This window comes from Plodia interpunctella, chromosome 24 (genome assembly GCF_027563975.2).
Source record: "Plodia interpunctella isolate USDA-ARS_2022_Savannah chromosome 24, ilPloInte3.2, whole genome shotgun sequence".
Lineage (NCBI taxonomy): Eukaryota > Metazoa > Arthropoda > Insecta > Lepidoptera > Pyralidae > Plodia > Plodia interpunctella.
Window position 1 is genome coordinate 3,400,754 of NC_071317.1, and position 14,822 is coordinate 3,415,575.

Sequence of the window (14,822 nt, forward strand, 5' to 3'; positions counted from 1 at the left end):
CATGTCCTGAGGTATGGACTATAACCAAGTGCTACCCAAATATGCAATCTTATTCAAATGTTTTGTCTCGTTCTGTCAACGTGATATATTCTATAGTGCGAGAGTGACAAGACATACATTTAGCTTTAAGTATCATATTTTTTTAGGAATAAGATGTTTAGTCAATATACAATACAATGTACAAGCAGACATGCTAAAAACCTGCTTTAGAAGACAAAATTATATTACTTTTGTCAGCCAAAAACAGGCATTAATTTTGTAAACCGTAAATATATTTTATTAATGAGCTATAAATGTTAATTATGTAGGTACCATAGCCGCACGTCAAGTTATAACTAAATCACCTGGATAGGCTTTTATGCGGAAGCAATAGAGGCGAATTTCTAATAAGGTTCTTGATGCTGTTGACTGTACTATGAAAAGAAGAAGTATAGTCGGATTTCTTGTGATAACACCATATATATAATCCTTAGTGACCACAGCGCTTTTCTTAACCTTGACATTGGCAAAATCATCGTTTGGCTAAACGATGGAGCCGTAAAATTAAAAAGTTAATTGAAGTGATAAATTCAATTGCTAATAGCCAAATTTAAAACATTTTAAGTAAAAATGTTTTAAGAAATCCTCAAAACTATGTTCATTGCGTTCCTGAGAAGATTGTGAGAGAATATTGAGTTTACAAATTGTTGTGTCTCACTTGAGGGCAAATTGCTAAAATACCTTTAAAATTTCGGCTAAAACATAAACTACATCAAATAATTAATTTATATATAGCTGTCATGGTTTCATGAGCATGAAAAATCTAAGTCATAATAAAAATGAAGCGAATTTACATAGGATGAGAGTAACTCTAGAAATATGTACAAAATATGTACATATAATTTTTTTCGTCAAGCACGGAAATAGGCGATTTTTTAATATTATTATTATTATTAAACTACATCACAGCAATTTTCGCCAAGCAAAAGTATATTATGTTGACAATAATTATTGTAAATTGCATTAATAGTACCATTTTCGGCGGCGACCAGATGGCGAATTTACGCAGTTTTCAGGCCAAATTCTTTGACTTTACATTAATATAAGCCTCTTTTCTGGTCTTACAGTGAATGGGACGTATTAGAATTGAGACGGGGACGTATCATCGTGTATGACACAGTTTAGTCTACAATCTCGTCCCATTTTACCATACAACATTGTCATAGGCGTAAATCCTTCAAATCATCCTAATTCCTTTATTTACAATACGTATACAACAATACTCATACGTGTATGCGATCTAAACCGTTTGCTCCGTGTCATCTCTCGTGCTGGACACCGCGTCCGAAGTATTGGTGGTAGTCACAGTCCTATAAAGCTTCAAATTCGACTCGGTGTAGTCAAGTATCTTTCGACTGGAATGTCTTATATATAGCATTTGTTTGTGGTATATTTTGAGAGCGCCTTTTATAGTTATGTATGTTAGACCGCCTAGGATGGTTCTGTGTAGGTTGTTTTGTATGGATCGAAAGAATATCTTGCCGATGATTGTGGAGATGGTTGGTAGGAGGAGGGCTGAGCAGAATATTCGCGTTGGAGAGAGGTGAGAGTTGCCGTTTGGATTCTGGCTGTTGTTCTGACCTGACACTATGGCGCCTCTGTCGCCTTCCACTCTGAAATATAAAAAAACATAGTTATCATACAAAATATTACATACTGTCTTGTGTAACTTTTAGTATGAAAATATGTGTATTTTACTATCTTTCGGCCGCGGCTCCAAAACCGTGAATTTGAAACTATGATAATCATACAAACTTTCACCCCTATTATAGTATTTATGGGGATTATTTTTGAAAAAAAAAGTAGCCTATGTTTGAACGGGTCTTTAAATACATGCATACCAAATTTCATCGAAATCGGTCCAGCGGTTTAGCCGTGAAAGCGGAACAGACGGACAGATAGACAGACTTTCGCATTTATAATATTTACAAATTTTATGTTGTTTCATATTAAACTATACCTAACCTATTGTTTAATATTCAGTATGTTATTTAAGAAATCAGTACAGATTTTTTGTATTAGAATTTAAAAAACCTTTAAACAAACAAATAATTTTAAATTTCGTCCTGTCCATAGATAAAATAAATATATATAAAGGTCCTGCCTATTCTCCAAGGTAGTTAATCAATTTTTTTTAGAAAAATCAATCAACAAAAAGAAAAGAATACTATAGACAATGCATCGTCACTTAACCTCAATAAGTCGTGGCAAACCAAAGTCCGAACACAGAAATGGTATCGGAAAGATAAAATGTAAAAACCGCAAACAAAATCATACGACAATTTGACCGATAAGTGGCTAATTACTATCGGTCAAACAGTTGCATGTGTCAGCAACAGTCATCTTTCATCACGTGTTCGGTGTCATCGCGGCTGTGACGTCCGGAAGCCCTTTTTTCAACTATTTGGAAATGCAGTAGGCCTATCAGGTGTCAAAGCTGTTCTTGTTATATCCAATGGGGTGAACGCAAGCGAAGCTGCGAGTGAAAGTTAGTTTCATATAAAATTGTTTTTGAGGAAATAGTGCATATTTAACAAAATTTGTAAATCTTATGCTGTACACGTATTGAGTCAAGAGACAACCCAATTCCTTTTATCGAGTTTAACCATCTGCGCTATACAAAAAACAGGTGACAAAGTAATTATCTATATTTAAACTTATGACGAAATATAAACCATACGATACGAATCACTACCTATCACTATAATAATATCACAACAAAGTATAAACAAAGGGCGTGTGGTTCCGCCCTAGAATAGGACCATTCCATATCCTGGGCGTCACAGCTCCTAATATCTAATCGGGAACACGCGATTATGAGGGATAATATAAATAAAAGATATTTTCAACATTCCCTATGAGTCTGTACATGAAGCCAAAAGACAGGACCCGCGCTCCTAAAAACTTTTTGACTCAAAGTAAATGTATTCCTATCTTTTAATCTGTTCTTTCTTTAAAGACTGTAGTACCTATGTCTTTTAAGTATTTTTAGTCATGTATGGATAGCATTTTTTTTTAATTTCCTACATCGGTAATAGTAAATTAGTGTAAACTTTCCAGCTACTTATGCAAGTTGTTTTCTACTTCCGATTTTTCAACATAGTAGCGAACGGCGACCGAGCGTAAACGACGCTGTTTTCATAAACAAAATATTTGGTTTATAAAACATAGTCGTTTTGCGAAACCAAACAAAGATTTTTGTACTACACTGAGATTATATATAAGAGATATTTTAGGAGCTAGATGTGTGGCATGACCTTCATAAGTCCGGACGTCAAAAAGACATATTTAGCATTATATATTTTGACGTTGTCTAAATCGCTCAAGTAGTGATATAATTAAAATATTGAGTCGTATATGCAAGTATGTTCTCACCCTCCAAAAGGCAATATGTAAGCCAGTGCAGGTATCTTCGCGCAGTACTTCCTCAGGAAGAGCAGCACGGAGTCCTCCCAGTTGTACATCTTGGCGCTGATGAGTGTGACCGGAATGGTGGGCAGTAGGACCAGCAAGACCAGCGGGTCAGCAGACTCCATCATCTCCAGGCCTTCCCGGTGCCCGACCACCTGGAAGCAAAGGTGACGGCTGGTGGTATAAAACTTGCCAATCAAGGCTTGCTTGTTAGGCCAAAGTCTACATGTAAACTCAGGGCAACAATACATGTTTTGTATGTATGTATTGTATGTTTGTAACGCGAAACTTTCAAACCGTTGCGTTGGTCTGATTTTAATGAATTTTAATAGGTATGTATATCTCAATAGTATTTTTAGGTTCGTGGGGCATCAAAATCGATTAAGTCTTTTTGGAAATATTCTCAACTTTGTAAAAACTCATCAAATATTTATTTTGTACGCGAGGTCTAAGTTCGCGGCGAACAACTAGTATTATAAATGCGAAAGTCTGTCTGTTCCGCTTTCTCGGCTAAACCGCTGGACTGATTTCATTGAATCAACCCCCAAATAAACATAAACAACATTCTGTTGAGGTAAGTATTGCAATGAATGGAACCTTGGCTGAGTAGGTGGGAACTACATTAGACAAAAATCCACAACAATGAGAAACATATGTACTATAACTGTGAAAGTGAATTTGTTACGCTTTCTCACCTTGACTATTCAACCGGTCATCGGTCAATAAACACATTATAAGGTTCTCTTGCGAGTGGAGGTATCTAAAGCAATTGGGACCAACGCTACTGGATTCGCCGCTAGGGGCGCTGCTGTCGTGAAAGGTATTACTTTTCAAACAACATTTTGACTTTTTTGTTGCGAGAGAGAATTAGACGGAGAATTATCTCACTTTAACCCCTATTGAAATCGAAATACGAACCACTCACATCTGAACCCCTATTAAAGAAGTGTTGACATTTTTATAAGCATTACCACCACCAACATAGTATAAAACAAAGTCGGTTGCCGTCTGTTTAGAACTACACAACAGATTTTGATGCGGGTTTTTGAAATAGATAGTGTGATTCCTGAGGAAGACTTATGATTCCCCGAGCGAAGCCGGTAGGGGCCACTAGTACATTATACAACAAAGTCTATTCCTACATATAAGTAACGGAATATTTTTTTATATTTAAAAGGAAGACCAACAAAGCCGAACATATAGCTACAACATATATCCATAAGTACTTTGGGTGACTTTTTGTAAATTGGCATTTTAATATGTCTACTGCATGTCTGGAACATGATTCTGAACAACTTTTCGTGTGGGACGGGAGCAATCAAATATCTAACTCGAAGAAAATGTATATGGTACAGCCGATTTTTTTTTCATCCTATCTAAATAAACATGGAAAAGGTTAACAAAAGTCAAAAGAGCCATTAAATGTTCTCACAAGTAAAAGCAGAATATATATCATTTCATCAAGATAAACTAATAATAAACAACTTTAACTACTATAATAAACAACTTTATAAGTGACTCGCCGAGTGAAAGTCAAAAGTCGAATCTAACGGCATAATTGCCATTATGCAAGTCAAATAATACGGCTTCGGTTGTGTAATCAAACACATTGTGCTGCGGATATCGAACGTATGTTTTGGCAGTACACTATTGTTTTCATTTTACGTATGTACTCGGTATAAACATTGCAATTTTAAAGCAGGTACAAAGTATTTGAATATGAATAAAGTTATTTTCTACTATGACCGAAGAAACTGGGCGTAAACCCATCTCCGCCTGGGCAAGAGCCTCTAGTACATTGTATTTAAAAAAATATATACTTCCAAGCATATTTGGTTTTTCCTTTCTTTCCTCTCTCTCTTCCTGACTCTCTCATCTCCATGTGTTCACGGTTACATAAATTAAAAATAAAGCTGCAACGCCCCAAAGCCCAGGGTTCGCGTAAAAAATTACCATTATATTTCGAATATTCGGCTATGATGTTACAACCGACCGCCTAGCTGATCCCAAAGAGGATTGACCTCTTTGGGAATGCTACTGTTGCCTATCAGACGACATACACAGGAGGTTATGGAGTGATCCTATTCTAGGGCGGAAACACACGCTATTCCTAGATTACTGACATGGCATTACAATTTACGATGTTCATGTTAAATTATGTCCGCAGTTCGAATAGGTATATTAATTTAGATATAATGACACATGCATGAGTATTTGATTAACTATAGTCGATATTGTGTAAATTTAAAATTCGCCGAACGAAACATTTCCGTCATTTAGTACATATATCCAGTCCAATAATTGTGAAACCAGTTGTAAATAAACCAGAAAAAAATATTTTCTATTTAAAAATTACTCATATTGTAATTAGCATAACGATTGGTTCGCTTTAAAAAACATGTTTAATGCAATTCAGAGCAGGTTCCAAATATTGTTATCCTCGTTGGAACTATGTCGTATAACATTTGCGTTTTGAACTGTTGGTGATCATTTGTACGACTGTTGGATTTTCTATGTGGTTTCCATCTTACAAATTAATCTGTATTAAAATCTTTACCAATATAGTTTCATTCGAGTAGTACCTACCTATTAGGCGTAAAAATTTGCAATATTTTTTTATTTAGTCCAAATGTCAACTGAACGTAGAATTTCTAAAATGTGTCTTCATAATACCATTTCTTATATCAGTGTAGAGGCAATTGTTTTTATTTATAAGTTATTTTGTAGTCTTTTAGTTCCCTATTGTTGTTTGTTTTTATTATCTCCAGAATCGAAAACGGTTAAAATAATTAATATCATATAATTGTTGAAAAATATAAGATTTGATTAAGCAGTTTACCAGCCAAAAACTTTAAACTACATATCCTACCTATACTCCTTCCTAGTCGACGAACAAACCATATCCAATGTTCTGTCAAATGATGCAAGTCTGGTGTAATTTTAATTGGCTGACGAAATCAACTGTACTTCTAATCTGACTCATTTTTCTGATCTCTATATTTCAAGTAAGACTTTGTATGACTAACATGTGGGCTGTGGGATATACCTCGAAAATCATTGAACGTGTAAATATACTGACATCATAGATCCTATTTGTTATTCAATGTCTGTTCATTATTAACTTTAGTATGGGAACTTCGATATTGAATCTATAACTTGGGCTTTCCATATTCGATTCATTGAGATCAAGTCTAATTTACTTTGTATTTTAAACCTATATGTACATAACAAAGTCAACATTTACCAGACTTCGATTCGTCACACACAATAACCGTGTTCAATGTACGGTACATTTTTGCGGACACTCGCCAAGTACATAATACCTGTGAGAAATCCTTCACTTATTTGTGAACCCGTTATCTGTATAAGAAAAAAATGTTGAAAGACCTGACTGACTGAGTAAATAATTGTATTTGTACCGTATTAAGTCTTTGTTGTGTGAGTTCAGCTAGCTAGAGCATAAAATATTTTAGTTCAATAACTCCAAGTTGTGTCTACATTTTGTATGGGTTACACTATCGCGAACGAATCCGGGAAACTTAATTATTAAGGCGCCATGTAGCCGCACACTAGCGCCAGCAACACATTTAAAACACACACACATTTTGCACAGAAAACTAAAAAAAAACATATCCTAAAAGGTTATGCCACAGTATATAAAGAATTTTAGTAGAATGTTCGTTTTCTATAATACAATGTGGTCACAGTTGACTAAGGGATTTCAGTGGCCACCGTTTTCGATTTAGTCAACTATGACTACATTGTGTAATGAAAAGCTATTTAACACTTTCTACCAAAAAACTTAATGTGGTGTGTCATAATCTGTTAAGATATTTTTGCTTCGAAAAAAAATTAAAGTAAGTAATGGATAAAAATGTGATGGTGGCGCTAGTGTGCGATTACACAGCGTACAAATTTTTCACAAAAATTTAACTTGTCCAAAAGAATACCACTGTATGTGTGCGGGAATTGGATTCTTACATAGATAGGAAACTACGTAAAACACAACGAAAGTCATTGTTTATTTTTAACTTTATACTTACGTAGTTGGAATTATCTGTGCAAAGCTTATCAATTTAATAGCCATAAAGAGTTTATGTAATACTTGAATGACTCAACTTTTTAATTGACACTTAGTGAAATCTCATTACTTAGACGCGTAATACGACTCAATTTAAGCCATTTTATCTACCGTTCAATTTAAGTACGTATGACCCCGATGTACAGTGCATAGATGTCATATTTATTTTTAATATAGAATCACAATCATATACAAATGATGTATGTTTAACATAAATAAACACCACATTAAATCGAATTTAAACGATAAAAAATTATCATTTTTAACAGAATTAACTAGGATTTACAAAGACAATTCTAGAATTATTTAATCTAGATAACATTTCTATATTTCAACAAAAATCTGTCCAATTAGATCAAAACCAAGATCAGAATTAAAAATAACACACAATATCCACATCTAATAATATAAATTCAAAAGTATGTCTGTCAGCCCTAGTAATGACGCGGGGTCAAACATAGGCTACCATATTTTAAAATGTTGACGAAAAAAATATATGCTAAGCGCAAACATAAGTACTTAAAATACAAAAGTTTTACAGTGAAGGCAAAACTAATCAATTCACGTAAATTCTCACACATAATTCGTGTTAAGTTTTGTATGAAAATATGATTTGACATGAAAGATCATACGTGAGTAAAATATGCGCGCATATGATTAAGTAACTCTTTGTCATATAAAATATTTAAAAGTATTGTTTTATATTCATAGATATTTAATGTTATTTGTTTTTATATTTGCATGCTGGAAACAGGTATGAGTAGGTAGGTATATAACATGGTTATGCGAAATAAATTATTTGATTATTGTCACCTATCTATCTCATCATAATCTTCATGGCTAAAGACAGGAAGATGAAGATATTATATGAAAAGTTCGTCATTTATAATGAATGAAGTCATAATGGCGATCATTTTCTAAGGTCTATTTCATAGAAATACGCATATTTCAATCCGTTGGCCTATTTTCATAGTCGAGACTTTAGGTACAGAAAATTGGTACGGGCTGTCTATAAATATTAGAAAATAAATGAAAGCGCTGTGTCCCCTTGGCTGGCAACACTGGGTGTATATCAACCAATCTTGAACCTTCTATTTGGTATTGCAATAGCATTCATCAAAATTATGTTTTTTTACTCTATACAAATAGACTGTAATGTCTATTTCATCAAATAATACTCTCTTAAATTACATAAAATAAATAAGTTTTCGACCTACCTGCAAAACAGCAAACGATCCTAAAGCAACGGCAGCGATACAACCAGCCACTTCCATACAGCTCTTCAGAAACCAATGGCCTTCAAACTCTACTATTACGCCTTCAAATTCTATCAATAATAGTAGGTATACGGAACCCGTGAACAGCACAGTCAAGGCTATGAGGTAAATACCAACCTGCATAACAGTTACTGCTCCGTAAGTAATAGCAATCCAGTAAATGGACCCTAAAAGGACTCCTCCGGCGATGAATGGGCATATTTTGTGGGTGATCTCTTCAACGGCGTCGAGTAAGGCCACGAAAGCGCCCATGGACGGGAACACAACTATGTATTCCGCTTTGCATTGTGGACAGAGCACTTTTCTGGTTATGTTCCCTCGTTGTTTCTCGTCGACCCAGCGCTGGAGGCAACTCTGATGGACCTGGAACAAGATAATTTAACTCTTTATTGCACCATTTACAAAGGGGTCATAAATAAATAAATATATTAGGACAAATCACACAGATTGAGCTAGCCCCAAAGTAAGTTCGAGACTTGTGTTATGGGATACTAACTCAACGATACTATATTTTATAATAAATACATATATAAATAAATAAATAAATAAATATATTGAGACGAATCACACAGATTGAGCTAGCCCCAAAGTAAGTTCGAGACTTGTATTATGGGATACTAACTCAACGATACTATATTATATAATAAATACATATATAGATAAACACCCAAGACCCGGGCCAATTACAAAAAGATCATTTTCCATCATGACCCGACCGGGGATCGAACCCGGGACCTCTCGGTTCAGTGGCAAGAATCTTACCACTGCGCGACCGAGGTCGTCAATAAATTCCATTATTGTTTATTTATCACAAGATCCATTTATAATACCTATATCCCTCGATCGCGAAAATTCGAGACACAACGCATAACTATTGTATTGCTATCCGTATCCGGTAGGTCAACAGACGTAATAAATATACATGTATAAGTAAATATATTAATCTTGTTGGAGATGTTAGGAAGTCTTGTTGGAAATCTAGTGGCATATTTCGGGTTTCGGGCCTTAACCGTCGACCGTTTTATTTTTCACTGCTATAAAACTGATATAATAATGTAGAATATGCTAATTAAGGAGCACTTAGTATACGTTGTTACAACAGCTATTTACGTAGCTTCAGACGAGGCTAAATTGAGCCTAATTTATTATTGTATGTCCAATTAGATTCACGATCTCTGTCACGCAAATAAAGGCTGTAAGATAACATAAAAGCAAAACAGCTTTTATCCCACGAGAACCTTTCAAATTCCCGTATCGAAAACTTTTGGAGTACCCACCTTAGGCACTTTTGATATCGTATGTAATGTACTTAATGTCGGCTATGCACTATCCACAAACAAGTCGTCAAAATTTGGCGGATTCGGCATACATTGCTGGTTTTTCCTTGCGGTCTCATACAAACTACGCAACCGAGTTTGGCGTTAATGTGTAGCCGACTAAAACAAGGGAAGACCTAATAGATTCTATTAATATTAATTGGCTGCATTGCAATTAAGATAATATACAAACTACGCAACCGAGTTTGGCGTTAATGTGTAGCCGACTAAAACAAGGGAAGACCTAATAGATTCTATTAATATTAATTGGCTGCATTGCAATTAAGATAATATTATTGATTATAATCATATTAAGAGTAAGTTATCAAGCGCACTTGTCGACACTTAGTCACCTCACACTTCTGTGGATAAATGAAGGTCGTCGTAAGTACCTGCTACAAATCCAACAATTATAAAATCCAAAACAATTTTTACAAATATAAGAAAATTTAACAGTGCCGGCTGAACTGTTAACGTGAGGGCCTGTGCACACTGAATCCGGCCAATAAAATGACGTTAGCTAAATGGGTCGTCGAAGGAAGACGAAAAAGATATTGCGGACAATAACTGGATGGAGGATGGTCCAAGATAGAGCAGATTGGTGTAGGCGGAAGGAGGCCTATAGCCAACGGTGGATCACAGAGAGCTGACTGTACCTGACGAGACTGACGACTAAACTAGTTTTCTGTATACCTATATAGTAATGATTTTGATTGATGTAAACGAATTTATAATCTCTCTCCATGAGTAACTTTGTAAACAAAACAACATAAAATAAAAATCATTACATGTTCCATTCAATGCTTAGCTTTCTAAGAAGCTATGTTGAAAACTTTGGTATAATTTTGAATTTGCAATTGAGCTCAAACAGAGAATAACTTAGTAATATTCTATTATAAATCAATTACTTACATACATATCTATGTTTTGCTAATTAAATGTTAAATTAGTTATAAGTACGAATAATGATTTTGTGACATTGTATATGTTTATTTACTGTATAAATTAAAATTAATTAGTAGGTAAGTAATTTTCAACTCGCAATGGTATCAATATTGATAATAAAAAAGTTTACAACTATCACCAATAAAATGAGATTTATCTTACTTAATAATCAAAGAGTAATTTAGGTTCAAAATCATTAGTATTTAATAAGATTTACACAAAGCGTATACAGTCTCATAACAAGCAATGCACCTCTATGCCTTAATAGCAGCGAATTTGCAATGAGTTTGTGTAACAAATTAATATGCCAAGCAGACAACCCAAATAAATGCATTGCATTTAATCTAGGTACCTATCAATATTGACAAAGGCGCACAAACACACGGTAAGTCACGTCTTTATGCCTTACGAGGTAAGCAGAGCCAAGTGTAGAAAAATTCGAAGGCCACTTTATGACAAAATATATCTCAGGATTTGTCAATGAAAATCAGGTCTAATACAATGAATTTTTATTTTTTCATTTGTTCACAGTCTAATAGCCACAGTCCCGTACCTCACGATATTGATCAAATGCGCGCACTGGGACATTGACCTATATCTCGTGTAAAACACCTGTACCTGAAGGTGTAGGACAACGACCCAGGTGTATGCACCTCCATTGTCAGGTAGGGTTGCCACTCGTTCTATATTACCCACCCATACTAATATTATAATATTAAAATACTACTAATATTATAATGCGAAAGTCTGGCTGTCTTTCTGTCTTTCGCACTAAATTTTTATGACGTCAAAGATGTTATTCACAAATAACGACACGGGCGTAGTTGTGGGCAACAGCTAGTTATTATTTATAATTGAATAAATTACGATACGATAGAATATATACGAAAAAAAATCTATAATTTTACCGCCAATTCAATTAGCGCGCTAAACTGCAATGTACTCCAGTAACAAGTACGAACAAAACCAGACACACTGAGACACACAGTCCCCCAATCTCTGATACTATACAATAGTATTCTCTGATACTATACTATAAAAGTAGCGCTATATTAGGTGTCCAACAGACATTATTTTCGAAGTGAGTTGGCAACCCTAGACATTGGGTATTTTTTATTCAAATATTACCATAGGAGAAAACAAAAGCACAGAGCAGGCATCACCGGCCAATGCCTAAAAACACTGAAATGATAGTAGGTACATTGACCGTTGTCTGTAGCCACTCTGTAGCATTTGACACTTAACCATAATGCACGTGTTTGTCATTAGTAAACGTGGTCACTACACAAACAATGGTCAAGACCCGTTCTTACTTTACTGAGCCCAAAAAATCCCTATAAGAATTAGTGGACCCTGGCTGGGTAGAGTTTGCTGGCAAAATTGTACATAGCTAGTGGCCCGTCCCGGCTTTGCTCGGGTAAAACTGTTATGTATCTATTAGTGTATAAAAATCATAGTTATTTTCGAGTTTCTCGGGTTCATGAATATTTATTCTTATAAAAAGCTAAGATTGGCATAGAAAATTCAAGTTTTTGACATAAAATATAACCAGTTTTTTTTTATTTATTTGCAATCAGTCATGAACTTTTATTGGATTTGTTGTTAGGTTCAAGTTTTGCATTAAGGGGACTCCTCAATGGTAGCAGCCTTTCTTGGAATCTGCTTCATCCCAATCAACCATAACTTTACACGTCATCATGTCTATGAAAAGCAGTTGATAAACACATGTCATAAATTTAACATGTTTTTTCCAAAAAATATATCTTTGTCTTTAACATGTAACAATGACATGCAAACAATCATACTTTTTAAATAAATCTTATCAATAATGATAATACAAAACAAAAAAAAATGCATTGCTTATTGTCATGTTACATTAGTGTATGTATCGAGACAAATCTGTTTCAACACAACACAAAGCAAATTGATTTCAAGATAACCTTGTACTGACAGGATAACAAATAACAACAAAGAAACCTATCAAACTAGTTTACCATGATATCTATTTCCACATCTAGACAGGAGGCACGTCTGCCTGGCTATATTACAAAAATCCTCTGCCATGTCTGTCTTGTCTGCAGTAATTTCAAAAATGACTGTATGGATTTTCATGTTGTCTTCACTAACAGTGTGATTTGTCAGACAGGTTTAGGTGTATATAATATATTATGTTTTTACCTGAGTGATGCTGGAACTGGCCATTAGTGTAATTAGCATAAATAAATATATATGCACACACAAATTATACAGATTAAGTTTGGACTTGTGTTATGGGAAACGAATTAATACCTTATACATCAAATTTCCATCGTGACCTGGCCAGGGATCGAATCTGGAACCTTCAATGTAGTGGTCTGGCATGATGACCATTAGGCCACAGAAGTATTCAGGGTATATAGTACTTATAATAGTAGAGATACACATGCAAAGTAACATGAGCAAGTATCATGTGCAACATGCCATGTTACATTTACATATCAGCAACATTCATTATATACAGTGACATATTGGTAGCTATGTATATTCCTGCCCACAAATAATGTCACCTTATGTGTATGATTTGCCTGCATAACAGTAAAACAACCTTTACTGCATCCAAAACAACTTATGGAAGTTCTGGCATGATAGAAGCATCACTGTTCAATGAGGTTTTTTCTGCATTTTTTTTTCATCAAAAGTAGGTAGGTATTTCCAAAATACTTACCCCATTATTTATAAAAATAATATATTAAAGCATTTTTTAAGCTAAGGTATGTTCTATATGTATATGGTCACTATTGCACTTAATAACATTTGGAATTAACAGATAGAGACAAAACATACTAAGGCTTAAAGTATGCTATTTATGAATCAGGGTTAGTGTGTAGCTTTGAATTTTACAGTGATCGGACTACTGGCATCAAAGGTTAAGTATTGTATGTAACATATTGCCACATAATAAAATACATATACAAAAAACTACTTTCAGTTCCACGCAATGAATTAAAAACTAAATAAAAAAAACTTTGTATAAGCACAATAAGTATTGTGTTTTTGTCTTTCACACCACTTCTCACCAATATGAATTGTGAATTCTTGTCAACTACAAAAGACTGTTAATATTTAATATCTAGGACTATAACTCTTGTTTCCAAATGTGATATTCCAAAGGTAATCATAAATTTATTATATTCTTATCAACACTCAAGTTTTCAATGTTCAATTAATCTTGAAAAATACATTGTATTTAAATGATTAGTTATGAAACATTATCGCACTTTCTCCGCAATACAGTTTATACTTGTTTAAAACGGGCTATATAAGTATCTTACCCATTTAGTGGTTCCAATACATTTGCAAGGCTGCACCCAGGCCGCCAATTTGTCGTCGGCCTCCGTGGCGAAGCACACCCAACATGACTTCAAATTATCGTCGTCTGCGGTCTGAAGGGCTTGCGATTGTGAACTCCCCATACCCATACTTGTTTCTTGTGGTACAGACTTTTCACTTGACATGACAAACTGCGTATCCACAATAAAAAACACTGACGCTATTTATATACACTATCACCAAGTAATGACAGCAATTGCAGTCTCAACACTATTTTTTATAACAAATAAGCTATCTGTAAATTAGTCTTTTCAATAATTTGCAATTTTAATACAATACAAATATGTACAGCTGTTTCCGTGTCACGTCCGTCGTATCGTAAAATGATTTTTTATTTGAATGATAAATGGAATAGGCTAAACGAAATGTCAGAAAAGAACGAAT

At 34.4% G+C, this 14,822-nt stretch overlaps 1 protein-coding gene across 1 annotated transcript; it reads right to left on the reverse strand.

The window, feature by feature from the left end:
* Positions 1–1,170: 1,170 nt before the first annotated feature.
* Positions 1,171–14,758, reverse strand: LOC128680451 (uncharacterized protein). The gene is made up of 4 exons (XM_053763614.2): positions 14,381–14,758; positions 8,926–9,171; positions 3,415–3,605; positions 1,171–1,652 (listed from the first exon to the last, which is right to left on the reverse strand). Exons 1-4 carry the CDS (start codon positions 14,561–14,563, stop codon positions 1,280–1,282), a joined length of 993 nt encoding a protein of 330 aa, XP_053619589.1. The 5' UTR covers positions 14,564–14,758; the 3' UTR covers positions 1,171–1,279.
* Positions 14,759–14,822: the final 64 nt, after the last annotated feature.

Coding starts and splice junctions, on each gene's coding strand:
- LOC128680451 (XM_053763614.2), bottom strand. CDS start 14,563: ATGTCAAGTGAAAAGTCTGTACCACAAGAAACAAGTATGGGTATGGGG. Junction 3,606..8,925: donor GAGCAGTAACTGTTATGCAG/GTTGGTATTTAC, acceptor CTTTGCTTCCAG/GTGGTCGGGCACCGGGAAGG. Junction 1,653..3,414: donor TACATATTGCCTTTTGGAGG/GTGAGAACATAC, acceptor TTTATATTTCAG/AGTGGAAGGCGACAGAGGCG.